Source organism: Cataglyphis hispanica, chromosome 1, assembly GCF_021464435.1.
Source record: "Cataglyphis hispanica isolate Lineage 1 chromosome 1, ULB_Chis1_1.0, whole genome shotgun sequence".
In the NCBI taxonomy this organism is placed as follows: Eukaryota; Metazoa; Arthropoda; class Insecta; order Hymenoptera; family Formicidae; genus Cataglyphis; species Cataglyphis hispanica.
This window is the reverse complement of record NC_065954.1, coordinates 17,421,458-17,446,600: the sequence shown is the minus strand read 5'-3', so window position 1 is coordinate 17,446,600 and position 25,143 is coordinate 17,421,458. Positions and strand designations below refer to the sequence as shown.

The following is a 25,143-nucleotide window of genomic DNA, read 5'->3' as shown; positions in this document are numbered from 1 at the left end:
GTGCGCGTGGAGCTAGCTGGCGCCGCGTTGTCGCATCCTATACAGAGGATTGCTTCCGCACAGAGACATGGACGGAGTCCCTCGTGGGTGTCCGCACGAGGAGAAAGATAAACGGGAAACAAATCGAAACTATAGCTATATCTCGAAATACCGAAGCTCAATAACGCGCGCGTGCGTCAGTATGCTATTATTCGGTGAAATTGAAATCGTTCTTTCTAATAGAAAAATTCGCGATATCGTTGACCGTAATTAGACGAATGCTGATTGTAGACAAATAAGTCGAGTATTTTATTATTATCAACAGAGAAGAATTATTATTTTAGTTTGATCTTTTTTTTTCTCTGTTGTTTTAAAGAATAAACTAATAATAATATAGGATTATACACATGCATAAAGATTAGAGATTAGAATTTAATTATAATTAAAGTATTAAATCTACTACGACTATTTAAATTTAATATCAACACATCAAATTTAAATAATCTATATAATGATTTTCTTGTAGTAATATAAATATATTCGATAGTACAATTCTTGAATTCTTGTATGATGCACGAGTATTAATTATGTTAGAGTGCCGACGACAAGTTAGTTTTAAATTAAGATAAAGATTATTTAAATATGTCATATTAGCATTGCTTTCTAATTAGTGCACTAATTAATGCAACATATGAGAATATTCCTATGGTACCAAATGGCGCGGAAATCTCTGCTTAAATACATCAGGTTTCTCTCATCGGGAAAAAGATAATTAACTATAAAAGAACTGCGATTTTTTTCTACAGATTTATTCTTGAATTAAAAATTTTTTAATCAGATTAAATTAATTTAAATAATTTATAAAGAAAAATATTTTTTTTTCATATATACAAATTAAATTATTTTATAATTAACATATATAACAAAATGTATAATAATCTTTTTAAATTAAATTTCAATAAAAATATAAAAATTTTTACAATATTGATTACTCCGGAAGGACCGCTGAATCATCACTTGGCTCTTATTCTTATTCTTCCACAAGGATCAATCACAGATTCATCGCTATTGACGCAATCGATGCTTACGCGGAAAAAGAGAATCGGTTTCCCGGATGTATTTTCTTTTTAATCATACGAGTCGAGACGGAGGAGTACGGGTCGATGACGCGCATAATTGAACATCCTGGACTGGTTTGGGCACTATCGTTCTGTCGTTCCGAGTAGCACGATCTCCGTCGCCGTCACCGGTGCCGGGCATAGTGATCGTCCCCCGCAGCATTCTCATGGGCTGCTCCTCCTTGCTGTATCGTTGCGGCCGGTGTTGCATTAATTAAGCGCAGATGCCGATGCCTTGTCACCCGCCATTTGCCATTCGCGTTCGCGTTTGTATTCGTCCGACCGCAGCGGTCGGATCCTAATATATCAGCGTGTAAACGGTGTCTCGAAAATCTTATACGCTGTTTAATATCTTATACGCTATCTTATTCGCACGCTGCGAAAAATTTTGTCGCGAATGATATTGAATAAATATATTAATAATGAATATATTTTTTTATATTTTTCTAGGCATGATTTTTAACATTAATTACATCTAATATCTAATAATTAAATATTACATTTAATATCAAATAATTAAATGCTTTTTTCTTTTAATTATATCTTGCTCATCTCTCCTTTCTTTCTTTTACATCACATGATCGTGCTCTTGCAAATATTTGTTATAACAGGAGAGAACGTATAAATCTTTGCGATTTAATAAAGTTAAATCAGTCATCTGTGAATTTTTCAAATAATTTTAAATTGCTATTTCTATGACCTTTAAAAATATCAAAATATTTATAATTTCTTTAATTTACAAGTAATTCTCTCAAAGTTTTAAGTTTCAAAGTTACAAATAAACGATAAAGTCATCTCTTGCAATTTCTCATGGGTTTTAATTTAACGGAAGTTTAAACGCTAAAGAAGTACCGTTTAATTGCCGTTTAAGTTGAAAATAAAAAAGGCGCGAAAAAAAATGACGTCCAATTAAACTTTCGCTAAGGAGAAATCGACGTCAAATTGATTAAGGAGTTTGCAGATGAGAAAGCGCAGTAATTTGCGAAAATTCGTAGATATTTTATATACATGTATAAATAATTTTCTTTGAGGATAAAATATTTTTTTAAATATATATTATTAGTATATATTTTTTGTAATATATTTAATCTTTATTGTATGTCTCAATATTTATGAGATGAGTAAAAATTTTATTCAAAATAACATTTTTTAAAAATATTTTTATTTTTAATTAAATACCTCGGTAATTAATTATATAAAATAAAAAATGAATCTTAAATTAATATATATCTAAAAATTAGTCTCATAATGAAAATTGCTGGTCAATAGAAAACGCTATAATTTCAAGACACCCTATGTATTATCACGATTTGATTTCTCGTATTCGTCGTTCGCCTAATTCGGTTGCCTCTTCGTATGTGTTGCGTGCGATCTTATACACGCACACATGCGGAAGTGAGTGAGTCAATGCAATTCTCTTGCGCGTATATATGTATATTACTATGCACAATGCGTACGTAATGTATGTTGCATGTGTGCATGGCGATTTTAGTCTGGGTTTCGAGCTCGCATTGCGAAACTGGTTATGTACTTAACATGGGATAATCGTCGGAGACAGGTGTCCCGAACTCCTCTCGCGATACGGACCAGGGAGATAGTCGGGGTCCGATCATCGATGGCAGCCTGGGAAGAAGATGCGGAAGATCGTATCGAGACAGCATCACACATGCATACACGCAGCCACAACCACCGCATTTTCTTTGCCCGCAATCTGCGTTGCGAGCCCGCCTTCTTGAATGTCACGATCGTTGCCGATAAAGAGATCAATCAGTTTCTCCCCTGAGAAAATTCTCGAATGAAATAGACTCGAAGAAATTATCGATAGTGAACGACAACAGATTATATGAATTTTCTCATTTTTGGTAGGTAAACAAGAAACGGGAAATTTTAATTGCTGGTTTAATTAATAATAATAATAATAATAATATATTATTATCTTTTGGGGGGAGATTATATTATTACCAATTGATAATAATCATTGTAATCATCTGTAAAATATAATTGTAGATAATAATTTTCAGATTATGATAGCTGACAAATATTTTGATAGATAAAAATAATATTTTATGCGTCTTTAATTTCAAACAAAAAAAAAAATATATAAAATTATTTGCTATAAAATTGTTATATTTAAGTTTTTCATTTTTATTTAAATACAAATAGAGACATATTTATCACTTGCATTATTGTGCTTTTTCTACGTTCTTTCATCTTTTAATTTTTCCGTCATTCTTATCAATACATTAGATCATTGTTAATTGTAAATTACATTGACGAGATCTCCGTCTTCTCGAGAACGATTTTGTCGCGACGATAAAGAGAGGAGCGAGGGAGGGGGATTTGGAGTTCGCGGACACGTGTGGGTGTAACGGGTATATATGTGATCGATACCGCTGTGCGAGTCGTCTGGTCAGCTGGCGCCAGGACCCTGACAGCTTCCTACCAGAACGCACTTCGCCTCATTAATCTTGCTTTATGGCCGTCGTTGCACCTAAGTCCCTCTGCTCTCTCGATTCTCTCAATTCTCCTCCTTGCGATTTCTCTCTACGAGATGGACAATACGCGCCGCTCAATTCGCTGTCTAAAACAACAGCTCTAATTGTAAGTCATTTCCTAAATCGAAACTTGGGGAAAATAACAAATTAAAATGCTACATGAATAGGTAATGGATAGTAATAGAGAAACCTGAAGATTTTATCCCGAAAAATGTACAACTAAGATATATACAATTTTAATATAGGGTAATTATAAAAATCCTACAGAACTTAAAATTATATGTATATTGCTTATAACATAAAAGTACATTTATATTAACTTTTTAAAACATAAATGTATATTATGTAGATTAACTATATATAAAAATTCTTTAGAATTAGATTGAAAATTTATGAAATGTTATTATTGGATTTGTTTCAAGATACTCGACTCGCATTATCATTCAAATTTATTCACGTTCACGTTCTCTCATATAGTTTTACACGATTAAAAATGCTTATTTGAACAACAAACGATGTTGCATTTGGAGCTGGAGAAAATAAGATTAAAATGTGTGCGATTGAGTATGCTAGTGCGCACGATAAACAAGTACTCGAACTCCGCAGTGCGTTCCGTTTCGGAACGAAATGGGGCAATCTCCGTAACGAAATGCTCGTGAAATTGATTTGGTCGACATGCCACGAATGCATCGAACGAACATTAAAACTCGCGAAGGTTACTTTGAATTAAACCATATCTGCAAATATCATTCTTTAATATGTTTGCGTGAAAAATTATTCTTTAATTTCATTATTTCTTAATTAAATAATATACATTATTTTACATGATAAAATATCAATAATTTTTTAATAATAATTTTTTAGTAATAATTTTTATACTTAAATTAATATAAAAGTTAAAAGTTAATTGAATAATTAAATAATTTAACTCTTTTTTTTTTAAATAATTAAATTAAATAATATAAAACAAACAGAGAAGAAAACAGCAATGTTTTGCCCAAAATCCCGATCATCCAGAATAGGTTTTGTTTATTTTTTTCTTCCTGCGATCTGATGCAGAAAGTTTAATTGGATATCATTTTTACAATTTTACGATTTTTGATATTAAATATCTTTTCAAATTAAATAAAATATATGAATGATATGTGAGTCAGACGAACAAATGGAATATGAGTCTATGACAAAAGCGACCACTCAAGGCGAGTATCTTTTTTATCCTTTTTTTTTTTTGAAGTTTGATACGCACCGAGCCAATTACTATACTCGCGCTATGTAACCGTCGAAAATTAAGTAATGCTTATGAAGGCGGATAAATGCACCTGCGCTTGCCTCTTAGCAGGTGCGTACCCACGGTCGATTCGCTTCGAGTCCGCACGAAAATAAGAGGCGTGAGGCCGGATCGCGGGACCGGCCGGCTCGCGTGTCCTTGCGCCGCAAACGCATAATCAATTTTGCAATGCGTGCGCGCATGCAACTCGCAGTTGCATTCCCATTGTTGCTGCACTTCCGCAAAATTCTATTCGTCTTGTCTTTCTCTTCTCGTGTATGATTTTCATTGAAATATTTTTATTTTGATAATTATTTATCAATTAAGAACATTTTTTTTTGCAATACATATTTCTTTTACAATAAGGCATTTAATAATAAGTGAAAGATAAGATATATTTGAATACAGACTAGATTTAAATTCAAACAGTTATTTTCTTAAAATTAATTTAATATATGATCGTAGTCACATAGTATAAAATTTTTAGAATTTCTTGTATTTATCGAGTGATTTTTTTTTTACCAATGCTGAAATGCAATATGCAATGCTGAAATGCACTTGAATTATTTAAACGTACTTTTGCTCTTTCCTTTCGTTGTTTGTTTATGATTACCGTTTAAGGTATGCAAAGCAGATATACTTTAGAATGATACGTTCGCGAGAGGAAGAACATAAGGATATTTGCAGCATGAAGAGAAAAGTGAAAAATAAGTGAAGAGAGCCCGTATATCGCGATGTTATGTTTCGAGCACCTGCTCGCTCACTGCCCGGTCGGCATTCTTTCGCTTCATCTGCAGGCGAACGAAACTGCCATCCATGAATCGCGCATAGAGGTGCTCTAATTGCAAATGAAAGTCAAGTGATAGTCGTAAATAATATCTCCCACGGTTCCGGTGGCATTAAAATCGATTAATGTTTAAATCAGTTTTTCTCTGTTTTTTGTACTAGCATAAAATTATCATTCAATATAATTTATAGTAGGACATTTTTTACATACATTATTTATTTATTCTAATCTAGAATAGTATGTATTTTTAATTCATGATTAACTTAATCGAGATTATCACTGCGGTTTATTATTTTCACAAATATGTAAAAATCGTGTCTTTAAAAATTTTTTATTCTCTCTCTTTCTCTTTCTCCCTCTCTCTTCTCTCGTTGCTTCCCTTCTTTTAGAAAGAATGCCGCCTCAAATCCATAATCGACTTTGCGCGGTATTATATCTCACGTTTTTATGGTTCGCATCGATCAGATTATAAAGTCCGTCAGAGTCGTTCGTCACATTCGTGGCGGTACACCTGCTTGCAGAAAAGCACGCGGTACAGTTTCTCTCACGCAGCTCTCACTTCTCCTAAATTACTTCTCCTAAATTTGGAGAATCGGGCTGCCGTGTAACAGCTCGCGCGTACGATTGACGCGACGTAACCAGCTCGAGATACTGGAATAAAACGTGACTCAAAGATTTATTTGAGAGAGATTTGAAAGTAAATATTAAATCTTCGATTCATTAATTATCAAGAGTAAATCAAGAGTAAAAAAAAATAGAAGAGAATGCAAATACTTTAAATACTTTTTAATAGTGTAAAGAGATTCGTATCCATGAATTTCCAGTCTCAATCGAATAATATAATTGTTTACATCTCTGTTTACTTATTATTCCAATCAATGTGTGTATATTTCGTTACACTTGCTTACGCGGATTTCTTCTAGCTCTTGTCGTTTTTCGCGCAGCCTCCACTTCAATTTCTTTTTGAGTTACTCCCCTAACGGCCGTGTTACACGTGCACTCATGGTGATCCCGAGGCGAGTACGCGAATACACGTATACGTATAAGAGTTGGTAAGTGATGCTGGTACAGCGAGTAAAGCCGCGCGCCCGTTTTCGAGCAGGTAGCCAGCCAAACGTGAGAACGTCATCGCCACCTGCTATATCTCGGGATAATGGAAGAAGGAGACGCGAGTCTCGTAAGAGACGGCAAGAGAATCATTATTTTCTTAAGCAATTTGCCCTTATGCTAAACAGCTGCCGAACCGGATACAGCTTGAACGTGCTGTGCATCGATTTGTCGCTAATAATCCGGTCATCACAGTCGTATCATGAATTATAAAGAGGGGTCCCATTATAAAAATAATTAAAAGATTACAATTATAAAATATAAAAGCTATATATACATATGAAAAAAATATTTTTTTCTTAATATTTCAGCGTTCAATTGCAATGATTAAAAAATCTATATTTATATAATTTAAAAATCTTCGATGTTTTTGTATTCCAAATTTTTTTCGCAATAATTTTGACTTTTCAAGGAAAAAAAAAAACATAAGCAAACTCGGAAGATTAAGAATATTTGAGATAATAAATATTAGAAGCGTCGCAATTTCAAAGATACTATAATTAATCGTGAATGCAGTTTTATGACGCAAATGAGCGTTCGTGTATGGCAAGTAACACAATTGCATTGTTGGTCGATATCGTTATCTGTCGGCCAGATGCGCACTCGCTCGGGAAACATTTTCGTCTCGTGCCAACGACGCATTCGGTTTCGTTACACCTGAATACATGCCGCGTACGTTGTGTGTGTGTGCATATATTTTTAATGCTCTATTGGATCCACTTTTACCTCGTCACCGCGATAACAGCCGCGATTTCATCGGACGCTTAGGCAAACTCGCGAAATCTGGTTACGACTGGTTATACACTTACGCCTGACTGAGCAATGTCAGCCGAGCTTGAATTTATATTTTTGCTCAATGTTGCACTTTCATGAGATACGCCATACGACTATGACCCATATTCTCGTTGCATATTTAGCACTAAATAATCTTCAGCCTCATTCGATTAAAATTCAACAAAAATCGCGACATAAACTAACCCTCACATTTAGATAGTATAAATTAAAAACTTTTCTCAAATAAATTTTCTATGTCTAAATAAAATTTATAAATAGAGAATAAAATTAATTTTAAGAATATGATCGCGAGGTATATCATCATGAGAAGGATTGAAGGGAAAAGGGAAGAAAAAGGAGATGTGATTACGTACAAAAAGACAGATTTTCGTTGTTGAATTTCACTTTCATTTGAACTTTACTCGAAGTTGCCTTACAACGTAAAAAGGTACATATCGAATATCGCATTAGATCGCCGCGTAAGGCCAACGTACAAATGCGCTTTCTTTTTGCATCGCATAACATATTTTCGATTACTATATCTCACTTCTTCGCATAAATCGTTAATCATAACATCGTTACATTTACAATTTACAAGAGTTCGATACGCAGTCAACGAGGCCGCGTCAAAAGACTATATGAACGTATGCTCTGACTCTTCTCCGATCACTTTTACATTTAGCTTCTTTAGGATCAGGTAACATCCTCCTCTCGCAACGACGATTGTAATACTCGTGAACGAATCGCATAGTTTTTTTCATGAACAATTCAATGCAATATGTTTATTGACGTAGAGTAGAATATGTTCCGCAATTAACATTATATAACATCGTGCGTTCTCTCTAAAGACTTTCAATATTAATATTAATATTAAAACATCTAGTTTTTTAATATTTAATATTAATATTAGAATTAGATATTTGTTTCAAAAAACAGATTATTACTGTTTCTAAACATTATATTGTTTTTAATTATGGATTTAACGATAGACTTCGCAGGTCGAGAAATCTTTCCGAAAGTGTGAGAGACTTTTATAGAATATAGCTTTAACCTTGTTATAATGACGATACTTTTTTTTAGTAGTGTGTTTTATTGGCCTACTATATTTTCATAGGAAGACGATACCGTTTGTAGTTTCGATAGCGGTGGATTATTTTTAATCGTCACGTTACGTAATGCACGTCCAATGTTGACTGCTTCATCAAGTATACCGCTAACGTTATTATTGTCTTCGCTTTTGTTTCGTCATTTCTCATTCTCGCACACGTTCTAGATCGATGTTTTCTAAGCTGGTGCAACAGATTGCAAACGATCGACCGATTGTTTTTGATAAGTATGCATCTCAATGAATCGCAGTTTGTAAATCGCTATTTTTAAGCGACACGCAAATTTGCTCGACCGAATCGAGGCGCGTTCGCGTGCTTCGCAATTAACTCTTTCGAAAGGCAATATGTCCCGAAGAATACTTAAGGCTCCGACAAACTAATAGATTAAGCATTATAATGCTTTCTATGGATCTATCATCGCCAAAATATAGAAATTTAGAAAATTATATTTTATAAAAAATAATACAATTTATATATATATATATATATATATATATATATATATATATATATATATGTACATATATATATTATATAATTTCATATAAATATATATATATATATATATATATATATATATATATATATTCAATTCTTATAGGAAATTTTTATTTATCATAAAAATTGGATTTGGAAAATTCTCCGCTCTTCATCATAATTTTCATGATGCGGTGCGATTGCAACAGTTTGCCATAAAACAAGCGCCGTTTAAGTATAAGGATATTTCTAAAGATTTATTGTCTGGTTGCACAGCTGCTATCGGTACGTAGGTAGATGGCCCGTCTCATAATCATGGGCGCCAGAAATTCTCTATGTCGAGAATATTCATTAAAATCTAAAGTTTGTTTATTGCAATTTTGAAGAGGTATTACATAAATCCTATACAAGTTTAACAACGAGAATAACTATTCCATAGTTTTATACAAACAAAACTCATCATTTTATTAATGCACACATATTTTTGTGTAAAAAAAAAAAACTTCATGGCGCCCATAATTCGCAATCTCAATTAATATGTTTCTGATCGATACTCTACGAACAATCGAGACAATCTCGTAGCGTTTAAAAAATCGATGGTTATTTAAACTATTTATATTAGATTAAATCTAGATCGCCCTTCCCTCTTCCTCAAATCGAATGGCATCGAGAATAGAAGACGAAGCGTTTGACAAGCGTATGTGGAGCGAAATCTTTTCTATTTTTGTTTTCATAACAGAGTTCATTGTCTGTATATTTTCTGTTTCCTTGAATATTCTTCATATTCAAATCAGAATTCGTTCAATCATCTTTTCGCTTTCTGAGCTTGCCCTCCGTCTGAATGGTCCTAGATACTAGTTCTACGCAACCATCCAAATCTGCCGAGCCATTGTTCCTCGTAGTCATAACCTCGCTGTCATTCTCTTGAAGAATTTTGCTGAGCGTCATGATGTAGCTGCAGGCGATCCTTAGTACCGATAATTTTGACAGTTTCTGGTTGTGCGAGTAAGCAGGTATGGCGCGTCTCAGAGTGTCAAAGGCCGCGCTGATAGTGTGCACCCTGGTTCTCTCTCGAGCGTTCGCTTCTATCCGTCTCTCCCTTGTCATATTCTTATAGTTTCTCTGCTGTCCTCCTTGATGATGATGTTTCGAAGACACCGTTTGATGATTCTGATGGTTTCGATGATTCTGATGATTCTGGTGATTACGAGTGGACGACGTCGCTAATAAATGTTCCATCATGTAGGACGGTGTCTTCTCGTAGGTACCGCTTACGGCGGGATGCGATGGCACTCGAGGTGTCTCGTTTCTCACCACCAAGGACAGAGGCTCATCCTGCAATCTAGGATGTGGTAAAGGGATGATGCTCGATGTAGATGTTGCCGTTGTTGTCGCCGGCTCGAACAACCTCTGACGAAGTTCTCGTCGAGGGGAAACAATTGATTTGTTATGATTGGAAGGTTGTTGCAGTCTTCTATGCGATTCCTGCAACCTCTGCATCGTCTCGTCCTGCTCCATTTTTCTCTTCTCTCCTTCTTTCTCGCTAAATGATGTTTTTGTCGATGATGTCATTGATGTCGTCGTCGTTGTCATGGTGTTGGACGTCATCGTGGTCATTGTCGTCATCGTCGTCGTCGTCGTCGTCGTTGAGGATGCAGTTGTCTTGCATTCGCTTTTGCAGGAAACAGGAACCCATGGTCTGAAGGGACTCGCTGTGCTTAGCGATCTGTTCTCTTCCTGGTCCACGGTGGTTTCCTCAGAGATTGGATCAAAACGCCTCTTCTTCAATGGTGCCGCGATGACAGCCGGTTCTTGGATTTTGCGCGGCTCTGCCAGCTTTCGCTTGTTTCGCAAAGAAATCGGTGTCACCTGTACCTCGACACTGTCTTCAGATGCGGTAGGCGAGTGTAGGTCCGATCTGCTGTCCTCATCAGCATCGAGACAGGAACTGCTATCCCTCTCAGAATCCGTCATGACACCGGCTGTAAGCAAAATGAAAAGATGCGTGTTAATTATAATTTGTGTGTGTGTGTGTGCTTAAATAATATAAAAAGAAAAAAATTTTCAAATTTTGATTAAAATCAAGTTTATATTAATTATGCAAAAATTTATATAAAATATTAGAGAAATTGTATAATTATATTTGTATTGATTAATTAATCAATGCAAATATAATCGATGTAAGATAAGCCACTCGAGGAATTTACCATTAAAATTTAATGCGGCGTCAGTATGTACGACATACAAGTCAAAAATCTATTTCGCAAAGGCGTTATATGAAATTTTATCGAATTCTTGCATGCCGAGATTGCATTCGTGCAACATGACGGCCGGCGCGGCGACGCACGTGTTTCCCTCGCGATTCCGTGGGCGGAACCGCGCTTCGGACACGCGGGAGATTTTCTGCTTTGATGCGTCATCCAGCTGGTACCATCTGGCGCGCACACAGGAACCGACCGAGAGAGAGAAGATTATAATATACGTGCGCTACGTCTCGTTTCTCTCTGCTTCTCCGAGTCGAGTCGACTCGAATTCCAAGGCGGAGACTAATTTTGCTGATTTTAGTATCGCCAGCAAAGACGCTTGTCATCGTGCGACTTATTGTTCCCCCTCGCCCCTTTTAACCATCTGACGCGTTATGAGAGTTAAAATAACATTTGTATATTCCATGATTTTTTTATTATACATACCATTTTAAGATTATTGATTCAGCTTTTTTTATTCAAAATTATAATACGATAAGAGGATAAATGATAATTTTTTAAATGATATACATTATAATTATACATTTTTGAGCGTATGGTTTTTTAAGCGATTTTTTGAAAAGATTAAAGTAACACATTTTATAAAATGACACACACACGAGAATTAAGTATCTTAAAGTACTATACAATTTCGCAAATTATCAAACGAGCTGGCGTAATGCTTCATGTTTGTGTAACAAATGTGCGTGTAAATACCACGACGCGAAATTTTATCCGGCGTTAGAGCAGAGATTGCGATTTCGCGATCTCTCTCACATTTCTCCCGAGAAGTTAAATTCCGTAAAAAATTTCACAAACTGCACGATCTGCAATGTTAAATATTCTTTAAATATTTTTTTCGCGATTACGTAATTCATTCGGCGTATTTGCGTGCTAAAGCGAGCGACGATCGCGCAGTTTCATTCGACAATCATCGATCGGTCATACAATAATTCATCCGAGTTTACGATCGCTAACGTGACGACAAGCGCGACCTACGCGCGTTGCAGATGCATCGGATTTCTCGATCGCAGATCGCTGGCGCCGACTCTCCCATCTCTTACATTAGTCTTTTAGCCGCGCTTCTCGCTCTACCTTCTTATGTCTCGCATTCTCATCCTCTGTCTTACTATCGACCTCCTCTTCGAATGAGATCACTGAATCGGAATCAGTTAATGTTTTTAAAAGACGTCCAACGTCATATTTATTTAAAATCGAAATTGCAAACTCAAAATAACTCGTCAGGATATAATTTGTTAATTATGTATATAAAACATCAAAAAAATTGTATTTATTTAAAATTTCTAAAAACGGGAAAAGGACAAAAATTTTTAAAACTGCTAGTAAATTTCTTAAAATATTTTACAATTGAAATCTAAGAATCAAATCTCTCTCTTTCTATCTTTCTCTAGCGCATGCTTAATGTCGATCCTGCAGTATTAATAAACACATTTCTCCCTTCTCTCCCTCTTTCTTTTTTTTCTTTTTCTCGTGTCCTCTCAAGAAGCAAAACGGCAACTAAAGCACGACCGCCACATGGTGTTGGCGCCAATCTCGTCTGTTCGTTGCTCTCCTTTTATTGCCTTTCCGAGAGAGTCATTACGATCGCGACAGATCAAATCGTCTTTCTTTTCTGGTTGGCGATCGCACTGACCTCGACACGACGCTTTCCCGAAAACTTTTTGCGGATTCCGTGTGACTTGGAAGCCGTCCAGTCGAAAAGGGCTTTTCTCCGGAAAGGCTCGAAATTCCTTCGAGCACGATAAGTGCCGACTGATCGGAGCCAAATGTAGGATTCCATTCGCCATTTCGATTTACGTGTGATTAACGACCTGATATAACGCCGACTTAAACTTAGTATTAAATGGAGCAACGTTCTCGTTCGTTAAATATACTGCGAAACATTGTCTCATGCATAAAACAGATACTCATCACTTCTTTCAGTCGCCAAATGAATTGAGTTCGAACAAGATTTGAATTATACTAGAGCGAGAGAGAACAAGCGGAGCTCCTCGCGAGCAAGTAAGATAACATTCCCAGCCACCTGGCATCATCTGTGCTCGTCGCGAGTTAGTTTAGAAGCGTTATCGTACCGATAACAAGGCCGCACTCTCGATAGCGACCATCTGCCACCGCTGTCGGCGACGATCGTTAATATTGTTTAACTAATGAAAAAGCGAAATCCCCGCCTTTTAATATTACGGCTCTCACTTGCCACTGATGCACCGATATTCAAATCAGTCTACTCTTCGATATTAATCAAATATTGATCTCTGCAATTCATTATTCAAATCTTTTTTGTAATTACTTTGTAATTACATTATAGAGCAAAAAAATATAAACGCTTTTAAGATATTGCGTCATATCATCATCAATTAAAATATATCGATAAAATTTGCTAAATTTACGCATTTATATGTAGAAAAAATTTATAGATAGATCGCGTCATAATTTTCTTATCATGCATGAACATGCGTAAAAACCAAAGGCCGCAAAAGGAAATTATCACGACAGTCGGCGAAAGGTTAGGTCAATAGGGGTCATCAGCAGGCGCCGCCGAGAGTCATGCTCGATCATCGGTCGATTCATAAATATGACGGAGTGAAAAAACGAAATCAATGAGAGAGAGATCGTGCGCGTTTGCTGCAAACGATATAGTTTACATTGGATTATGCATCATTTTTTTTATATTTACATTAAAATATTTAGAAATTACGTAATTATAATATTGAATGCAAATAAAAGATACGCGTAGCATTCTCGCGAAATTTGAATCAAGCCGCTCGAAATTCACACAATTAAATCGCGTGAAGCAATTTTAATGAACACAAAAAGCTAAATTCTAGACATATAATTGAATGACGATGTTCTGCTGAGAATCATTTCGATCTGGAAGAAGACAGAAATCTTTCTGCGAACGTCACAGACGTTTTTCTTCAACGCGCCCACGTGGAGTCACGCTCGGCCTGTATTTTGCGACTGACTTGCGAATCTCGCGGCATGTATCTTCGTCGTCTCGTTCGCATTTGTTCAAACACGCCGGCCACATCTGTGCAAACTCTGGCGAGGGAACGTAACGGCTCGCACGTCGACCTTCCGCCATCCTTCCGTCGCGGCGGATGTCGCGGTTTTCACGTGACGTTTCTTCGTGGAAGCATTCATCAAGGAAAAACGATTTTTATTCGATATTGCGTCTTCTGTACAGTTGTGTTTGCTTATCAAAATCATCGTTATGTACGAATAATGTATAATTGCCCCATAATCTTGATGATCAAATTATTTCTTAATTAGTTCTTATTATTCTTTTTATGAAGGACAATATAAATTAATTTTATCAAAAAGTTGTTTTAAGAAATGATATAATCTCAGATATATATTTATACATATATGTAATTTATGTATATATTTTTTTATCTGAGGAGAATATAAACATTACGAAGATAATTATTTAATAAATATTTTTAGAGTTCATATATTTTATCAATAATTCAACACATTTAAAAAGGCTGTGACAAATTTAGTTATTTTAAAAGTATCAAATCAAAATAAATCCGAGAAATAGTTCTTATTTTATTCGTACAAATAAATAAAACGAAAATAATATAATGCGAAAATGAAAAAAAAAAAACATGAAAGAGCTCGTTTTCGCTTTTCTTGATTAAAAGAAGATTATTGAGGGCGCTTTTCTCTCTCACGTGAAAGATTGAAGGGGTGAAGAGATGAGAACACGTGGGACGTGTCGGAAAACTTCCAACAGCTTTTGAGAGCTTTGTATAGAACCAAAGTAGTTAAATATAGAATACGCAGTCTCGCGTACGCTCGCCGAAATTTGATCAGCCATGCGATGACTTTTGAAGATACGATGATAATGATTCGCATAATATCATTTAGGAAGCAATATCTCTTCTTTTGCGCAGTAAAACGTAATATATAAGAAGAATCGAAGAATTTGATAAGCGAGATTCGAGCGCGTGATCTATGGCCTGGATTACGAAAGGTTTGAGGAAAACAGCAACAGAAAAGAAGAGCACGTGAGCGCAGGATGATCGATGTATTTGAAATATTCACTATGCGCGTTTCATAATATCGATGAGCAAGGCAACAATATTGATTTCGACATTTAGTTTTTTTTGTTTGAGTACTAAAAGTATAAGACAAAAAAATCTTTAAAAATTTTATCCTCAAATCATTCGGGGAATATTATTATATTGACTATAATATTTCAATATCTTAGATTGCACGCGACATTTTATTAGACATTTCATTTTGTGCTGATGAGCAGGAATAATGATCATCTGAAAATACTCGGATTGAATTGAGACACTATTTTCTTTTCTTATCGATAAGTAGTTTGAAGAATGAAATGGATCGAAGTAAATAAGGAAAATAAGGTTACTCTCGATTGTAGATCATTCGCCGCGTGGTTTTCGTCATTACCGCTGTCCGCAACAACGGACGCCTGTCTGTCATCGTCGGGGCCGCCTTTTGCAGAATTATAAAGCACCGGCGTTGACTGGTCCGCGTAATTATGCGACGCCAATTGCATCCGGCGCCGAGCGCGACGACGCCGTGGGCCGCTAATAATCACCTGTTACGCGCCGTAATAGCGACGTAATACGAGTGTTCGTGCTCGTACGATCGGCGGGCGATGACTTAGATCACCGCGGTCGATACGCGAATGCCTTAATGACTCTCGATACCGCGTACTTAACGATTGCTTAACGAGCAGTCTTCGCCGTACTCGTGATTACCGTTTCAACGCGTGTCAACGCGTTTCGCAGTCACGCGCTCGTGGGCGCCTTTGCCGTACGTCGGACGTTATTGGAAGAATTATGCGAGGGCCCGAGCGGGTTGATTTAAGACCGCGGCGAGCGTAGGCGCGAAAAGTGTACGCCGGCCGAATTAACCGTCTGATTATTCCCTTCTGCTTCTCCATGTGGGGGCCGAGAGACGACTGGCTGAGTTTCACTTCACGCTATTCATTGCATTCGCGCCGCGAAAATAGCTAGCGTCGTCGGTGCAATGCAATAAGCGGTAATAAGACTTAGTCTCTACCTCCCGCTCTCCCTTTCTTGTAAGAGTTTAAATTATAATGAAATAAAAAATCGTGATAAAAAATAAATACTTAAGAAAGATACGTTGAATATTTAGTTTATCTTGTGCTTAAATAAAATGAAAAATAATACATTAATGTTTTAATGAGTTAATAGAATAAACATTTATTGCTCAAAAAACAAATAACATATTTATTTAATAATAGCGACGGTACGAATCGATTCACACAATCAATCAAAAACTTTTTTCCTTATAAATTTAATTCGATATCATCAAATATCAAATGGAAATGTTGATACTTTCACATGATCGTTCCTTTCTTTTCTTGAACCCTTTCAAATATCACAATTAAAAAACATTTTTTAATTATAACGCTGATATAAAGAGTTGAATTAATTTATAAATAAATATCTCTTTGGAATATTTTGTTTTCGCGTAGTACGTTGCTTCGAAAATAAGTCAGATAGAAACGGAGATAGAAAAGGGGAAGTTTGGTAATCTTCTTCTTGGAGAGAACCTCGTGCAAAGGCTGTGCAACAACAACGAGGATAGAGCTATCCCGCGCTATTATATTCCACTCTCGTGTAGCGGCGCGTCGCATTTCCGCCGGAGCTTTGCTTTCCGCGAAGCGAGCGGCGGACGCGCGCGAAAGAGAGACGGAGAAAAGAGGAGGAGAAAATAAAAAAACAAGACTCGCCGATAAATCTCGCCGACGCGACGCCGCTGTGGATGCGCCGTTTCCTGTCCCGATCCTCTCTGGAGAGCGCGCGCGGCATTTATCGCGCTGCCAATATACCATCGGCGCTTCCGACGAGGGAAGCCAGCCGCTAGTTTCTTTTTGTCCGACATAAATAAATCGCCTCGCTCGATTCGTCGTTGCAGTTGACCGGTTTGATCCAGATAATGAGACGGCATTAATACTTTCGCGATTTCGATCTTCAGAACGTTCTTGAAAGAAAAAGCTTTGCTGTCATCGCATGACCGTGCTTCTGTCTTTTTCACGTCAAATTGATCAAATGCGATCATAATCATATTCAATATATTGTGATAAAATTATTACAATCTAAAATAAAAATATTTGATCAAATATATAATGTTTATATAAATATGCTGCTAAAGCAGAATGAGATGATAGCGTGAATTTCTCATGATATCCGAATATTTTCTTGTGAATGATAAGAGAAAGCACACTCGAATGCGTGCATTCGGCATCGTCTCACGGAAAGGAATCGGAGGAGATTGTACAGAAGAGAGCAAAAGAGAGAAGAGAAGCGCTAGCCAGATGCTCGTGAGAGCGAGCGTGACTCGATGTACTGAGTTGATCATTTGCACAGCCGGTAGATCCAATTGCGACAATGCCCGTATGTGCTCATTTGTCTCTCTCATTCTGCTTCTAGTTCTTTTGCCATTGCTTTATCATATTGCGCACATGGTCGCTTGCTCTATCGGAGTCTGGCCGATCGGTGTTGGGCGGTTTCGCGTAAACACAATGCCTGTACGTGCTGAATGCGTAATTTATTTGCTTGTAACATCCTTTTGTGCATGATCTAGCTATAAAATTGTTTTCCTGCTTTTGCTTCATCTTTCCTCTATTTTGAAGATTTATTCAGACAGACAAGCTCGTTTGCATAAATCACGTGTCTCTGAAGAAAATTTTAAATTACATTTAGTAGAATTATGAAGGAAAATAATTTAAAAACAGACATTATAGATTTCCAATTTTATTTGTTTCGCGAATTTTGATTTGATCTCTCTTTTTTTTTATAAGAAATAAGTAATAATAAATAATACGTTACTTTTTGATATAATTAAGAATTATATATATGTATATGTTTCTTCAATCTTAATGTAAGTCTAAAGAATATAAATTTTTTATTACTTATCACTATTAATACTTGTATTTAATCTATATGCATTTCTTAATTTGCAATTCTTCTTACAATTTTGTTGATTTGTATTGTTAACACATTATTTACATGAATAATTATCATAATGACAACTGTATATATTTTTTTTATAATGTTAATTATGCAAATGACTCTCTTAAAGCGTCAATGGACAAATGCATGAGAACTAATAGCACGAAGATATTGATCGCGGTAGCGTGCGATAAAAGAATTCTGTTTCTTTTTCTCTTTTTCTTCCTCGTTGACCTTGTATCTTGAACTTTGTCTGCATATTTAACTCGCAATACCGATATCAAATCTTCCAAGTATCGTATTCTCGCGAATACGCACAAGTTTTGTCTCTTAATGTTTTGATAATGAAGCAATTGTAAAATTCGCGATAAGAGAAAGACAGTTGTACTAACTAAATAACTATATTTAACTTTTAAGATTTATCAAGTTTATTTTCTTAATAAGAGAGAAAGAGAGAGAATAAATTCGGATGAATCATTGTAAAAACCGAATTATATTTTTTAAGTTATTTAATTGGAAATAACTTTTTTGATTCTGTATCAGTTTTACATGTTTTGTATATCATTCAAAATAGCTTCATAAAACTTATTATATCTCTGATCCGTATCAAATATTTATTCCGATTTAATTTCTTAATATATTGATTTTTTTCTCGTTAATAATTCATGTATCCTCTAAATGTATATATGTATATGCACATTTCTAAATTTATAATTTTTTTAGTTATTTAAAATCTATATTACTTAATAATCAACTTAAAAATCAACTTAATTTTCTTAATAATCAATATTCTATTTTTTAACGTCAAATATTACATAATAATTAATAATTATAAATTAAAATTTATTGTCAGTAAAAAATTATTACATATCCATTTATATTTGTAATGATATCGCTAAAAAAATTCAATTTAATTAAAGCCGTCGTTTGTTTCCATAAATAAAATTTAATTTTAATTTTAATGCAAATTTTTTTGGAAACAGTTGTAACTAAAAAAAAAATATATTATTAATTCAAAATACTGTATTTTTTTGTGTGACTGTTAACATATATGCATATACATATTTCGATTTTTTTTTTTTTGAGAAAAAAGTTCTATATAGCTTTTAGATTTGCGTTAAATTTAACTCTCTAATATTTGTCTTTCTCATTTCATGCATGTGCTGCGACGCGTATCAATCCGCGTAATAAACGTGTAAGCGGCTCACGTGCCGCGAGCTTGTCGGAATATTATTCGTATATTTATCCATGTGCGCTTAAATCAATATAAAATCGCGAATGATGATATATACACAAGCAAGTGGGCAGATGTGCCATTGTGTAAGTTTCAACAATTCGCGTTCTCATAAGCTTCAAAAAAGCTCGGGTGCTTCAAAAGTATCCATTTTTTAATTTATAACGTTCATTTCTGTCGATATTATGATTTTTTTTTCACTCGTAGTCGAATATTTTTCTCGTTGACGATTATTTCGAGCGCGGATGAGATTCTCTCAGGCAATTGGACCACGCGTTTATTTTAATCACGTCAACTGTGCTGATCGAGAACAAGTGGCTCGCTGTCGAATGCATCGCATGCGTCTCTCATCGGTATTATCGATTATATGTACGCTAGGTGTCTCGAAATTGTTGAAATTTTCGGATTTAGACATTTCCAAGGCAAATTTATATTAAAAAAAATTCAATAAAAAGCTATTTTTTTATTTGCGATTAATTACAAAATATATATTTAAAATATATGCTATTGAGACTTTACAAGACTGTACACTATGCAAATTTAAGAAAAGAACCAAGAGTTTTTAAAGCAATACTATTTTCGAAAGATAATCACAAAGCGAAAAATAGCTGTCATTGAAATTATGAATGCAGGTAGAGCAGATGTAGAACAATAATGGAATAAAATAGGTGACGAAAAAGTCTTTTTATCCTGTAACATTTTTTAAATCCATAACGAGACTCAATAAGATATCGATTACACTTTCGATGGCGAGGTCAGCGCAATAAATCCGAGACAAAATTTATATCGATTGTACAGAGACGCCTATGAGGGGAAGGAGAAGAAGTTAAAATGGTATTCATCAATTTATGAAGACAATCGTGCAATGCTATTTAACGAGGCAAGCAGAGTAGAATGTGTTTTCGATTTATATTGTAAAACTGGCGAGAAGTTATCTCTTTGCTCTGCGGTTTGCTATAGTCGAGATCAGATGCTGACTCGCTGCGCAGGCGGCTGGTTTGAGAGTAAAAGTGGTCAGGCGAGGAGATGAGATATGTAAATGAATGCGTAGACTTAGGTGTAACACAGTAGCCGATAGGCACTATCTCGATTATATACTTATCGCGGGGGGAGGACAGGTACAATCTAATTAAAACGCTCGTAACTGTTATGCGTTTGTTGTTTCACGTTTTCGCATATCAAATCAATTACGATAGCGGAACGAAGTTGTGATGCATTCGATAAGATTAATTACAGTTTCAAAATCAATAAAAATGTTATATTTAACGAGTTTTTTATAACAAATAATCAATGTTGGTCGTAAATAGTCAGTATTATTGTTGTCAATATGAGACACTAATAAATTTTTGGTTATTATATTGAATTAAATAGATAAATAAGGAAGTAATAAAAAGTTAATTTAAATAATTACGATGATAAAAATTAAAAATAAATTAAGCAAAAAAACATTTTGTGTCAATATTTTAAATGTTTGATTTGTTTGTTTGAGTATGTTGATTTGATTATATAAGATATATATAAAATTTGAAAAAATTACTATTAATTTTATTCTTAAATAACGATATTATATGCTCACAATATTCATCTACAATTATTTCAATCTATATCTCGTTGACGACAAAGTTTATGAGAGGTAAAAAATTTTACGATTCGTCTAGTCTTTTATTTTTTCCACGCAAAAATTTTTATCTCTCATAATCTTTCCATAAATTGCACGCGCGGTATCATTGCGATCAATATGTACATGTATAATGCCTTGATAAATATTGTATTCTAATACGTCACATGAAATTGAGCGATCAAACGTATCGCGCGTTAACGTATATACGATTAGTAGTATTGAGATCGGTGTAGCAGTTTATTATTGATATAATTTCTTGGCCAATTTTCAATTTGAATTAAGAGAAGAAAGTGAACACAATTGAACATTTCTTCTTTATAGCGGAGATTTGTAATATTAACGATAAATTTGATATTATATTTTTATAATATGAGTAATAATATTATTAAATTTAAAAATTAATAAAGCAGCAAAAAATTTAATTAAACTTTTAAATTACTTCAACTATGTACTCTATATAATAATTGCTCCAATATTTGATTAAACAGATGTATTTTTGGATGTATAAATCAGACAGATGGATAAAGAGAATCTTTTTTTTTTCTTACTATTCGAATATTTGATATTTCACTAATTTTTGTTTCCCGAGATATCTATAATGAAGAGATAGAAAAGAAAGTTTAATTCTATTATACAGATAAACTATATCATTTACCGAAACTTGATGTTTGAAATGGATGTTTAATTGTCTGCGACCGTTCCGGTCGTGCATTAATAAATTCAAGAGATAAAATATAATATATTATCTTGCTTTTATGTGACTTTATCATAGGATCGACACACTAAATAGATTGCCAGATTTCGGTCTCTCCTTGATGTTAAGTTAAATCGGCACGCAGCGCCGCGTTGATTCTGCTGTTCCACAGGCATTGTTGTTTACGTGTAGATGTCCAGCACCGATTTCAAGCTCGGTCAAAGAGGGTCGCTTGTACTTCGGGCGTGTTTCTCTATAGATACACATGTGTGTGTGACGACCCACGCTGGCGCCGTCGCAGCCACAGCCGCCGCGACTGCTGTCGTCTCTTTCTGTCTCGCTTTTTCACTTTTCTATTCTCTGTCTTCCTCTTTTCTTCTTGAGTCACTGTACACCTTCTCAGTGTCTAGCAAAAATGCCCGGATTATCATCTGACATTTACACATAAACAGCAATAGTCTAGTCCCGATTGTGAATAAGATATATTTGAAGATAAAAAATTGCTTTGAAGTATTGTTACTATTATTGTGGATTATAATAAACTTTGATATAAATTATTTTAATGTAACAATTATTTTGCAAGGACGTGCTTGCATTTTGTATAACTACTTGCACGTTTAATGTCAAAGTTTATAACGTATCATTAAAATTTGCCATTAAATTAATTTATTATACATTAATAATAAGGGCAGTTTATTTAAGCTAAATTAACACCTAATAACAAAATCAGTTTTTGTGTATGTATATTTATACTCTCTCCGTTTCATGTATCCGTTTATTTACACATTCGTTTAATTATATATTCGTCTAGTCTTTATATTAATATACATATCCATTACGATCATCGCCTGCAGCTGATTTTCCCTTTCCATTTCTCGTCCATCAGGATGCGATCTCTCATTTCACATCGGCTGACTGGCGCCGCTCATAATGATAATTATCGATCCACGTAAAAAAGAGCGTATCGATCGGTCCGCATTTAAATGATTTGATGATTTATTGCGTTGAGAATTGTACGGAATGTTATTCGATAGGAATATGGAATATTATCCTAATATTTTAGCGTATTTTTATATATTGTGTCTTACCGAAATGTCAATATTTCGATTTAAAAAAACGATGAAACAAATTTGGAGCTTGCTGGCGATATTAGTGGGCTTAAGTTGTGTGTATTATAATCTCATCACAAATTGGAATTCTTTTACATTCTAATTAAAAGCTTAGATCGATGAGAGAAAATATAAAGGCGAAGACTTTTGAGGCATTAAATTTAAAATGAATGAATGAAGAAATCGTAATCATCTCACAATCAGATTGATATGGAGTAAAATGACTAAAATATAGTCGAGTTAAGATAATAAATTAATTTTTCTTCAATTGATTACAAGTCATTATATAGGAAGCAGAGATAATGATTGAACAATCGCAGTGATTCTTCGTACAACAATAAATTGATTGTGGAATTTTTTTTTGGAATTTATTTTTCATATGTGTTTCGTTACTAAGAAAATTTTAATGAGTCAAATAATTTCTCTCTGTTCACTTGATTCAGATTAAAATTCTGTATTTCTTTATAGATTAATGTTCTTATACGCAGGTTGATGTTTCCAAACATTGGTGACATGTTTTGCTTTCTGTCACTTCTTTTATTTTGCGAGTTTATCAGTCTCTATTAGTATATCACATTCTCAAATAAAGCAATCAAGATAACATATACTTGATAGATTTATAAAATTAATTTTCTTAAAATAAAGTTTTATAAAAAAAATCATATTGAAATTTAAATTTATTTTTGCACGAAGAGATATTTTTCGGTTGTTTTATTGTTACGATTACATCGGTATAATAGAGTTATTGTAAGCAAATTAATGCAAGTATTAGCATTATTTATTCAATTTATCAAATTTTTCACTCTTCAAGATCAATGTCTTTTTTACGTTTAAAGAGACGAAGTTAAGTTAAGCGAAAGAGTCGAAATTGAAAGTGATCAAAGATTTAAAACGATCATCTTCGCCATGATTCTCGTGTCAGAGATTGATTGAAGTTAGTGGGCGCACTACGGATTATGAATTAAAATTTACCTTTCATGAAAGCTGAAAGCTGGAACGTACTTTCCACCACGTGCTCGCTCATTTTCCTCTCATGGACCACCGGCACTTCACCGGTTCACTCCTTCCTCGATTCACGCACCCTCACGCACAAATACACTTTTCTTTTTTTCCCTCTGGTATAGATCCACAAATCTCGGCACGTGTAACAAAGCGATGGTCTGTCGCTTTGGTAATCCCAGAGTTCCGGGCGAGGTTGATGTTCGGTGCGAACTAATCTCGCGAGTCTGCCTAGGTGATAAACTCGATAAAAAAAATGACGAACACGTCCTATCCCGATCGCAGTCGACAGCGAACTGACTCACTTCGTGTACTCTCGAGTCCGTTTCACGCTCTTACGTGTGCGAGGGAGTGTTGCGACTGGTTCGCGTACTCCACTCCACTACCACCACCACCAATTTGGCCGCGCCAGTAATATCGTCGCACTACCACCACCATCACCACCACCAATACAAGCAATCACTAGTAGTACTACTGAACTACTACCGCCTGCACTAATACTACCAACTAGTTTTAGCGACCCGATGTCGCCGCGGACACGGCCTCTCTCTTCACCAACAAGCTTTGTCGACTCGAAAATGTGGCATACGAGAGAGCATGACGCGATGGTGGGGATCCATCACGCCGGAAAAGATCCCGTGACAACGTTGGCGTTCGACGTTGGCGTTGGCGCCGGTGATAGTAGTGGTATGCAAGTCGTCATCCCTTTACACACTTACGCTAGGCGCGTCGCAGCTGATAATAATATTGATATTAGTCATAGTATCGGTAGTATTTACTCACACACAACACTCGTTCTAATGGACCATGTTAGATAATGTGCGAGTCAGTAGCATGATAGTAGGAGTGTCAGTTGATAGATTCGTTGATGTTGTATCCGATGTGAGTAATGATTCATAACGAGGTTGAAACTTAATGGTTTAACAATTCTTAACGATTCTATTGATTCTTAATTTCTCAATGATTCTCTCTCGCGCTGCGACGTTGGTGTCCTCCGATGTTGGCGCCGCTGATCGTAGCGATGTCGCCGTTCATTGGTATTGGTATAACCACCGAGATGATGTTAGGCGACGCAGCGCGTTGGCGTCGGCGGTGGCGATGGTCGTGGGGAGGAAGGGGAGAAGTGCACGCATTGTTGGCGGCGGGAGTCAGCGGGGGC

At 35.3% G+C, this 25,143-nt stretch overlaps 1 protein-coding gene across 1 annotated transcript; it reads right to left on the bottom strand.

Moving 5' to 3' along the window:
• Positions 1–9,249: 9,249 nt before the first annotated feature.
• On the bottom strand, positions 9,250–24,509 carry LOC126858887 (PH domain-containing protein DDB_G0287875). The gene is made up of 2 exons (XM_050609546.1): positions 23,958–24,509; positions 9,250–11,092 (listed from the first exon to the last, which is right to left on the bottom strand). Exons 1-2 carry the CDS (start codon positions 24,007–24,009, stop codon positions 9,912–9,914), a joined length of 1,233 nt encoding a protein of 410 aa, XP_050465503.1. The 5' UTR covers positions 24,010–24,509; the 3' UTR covers positions 9,250–9,911.
• Positions 24,510–25,143: the final 634 nt, after the last annotated feature.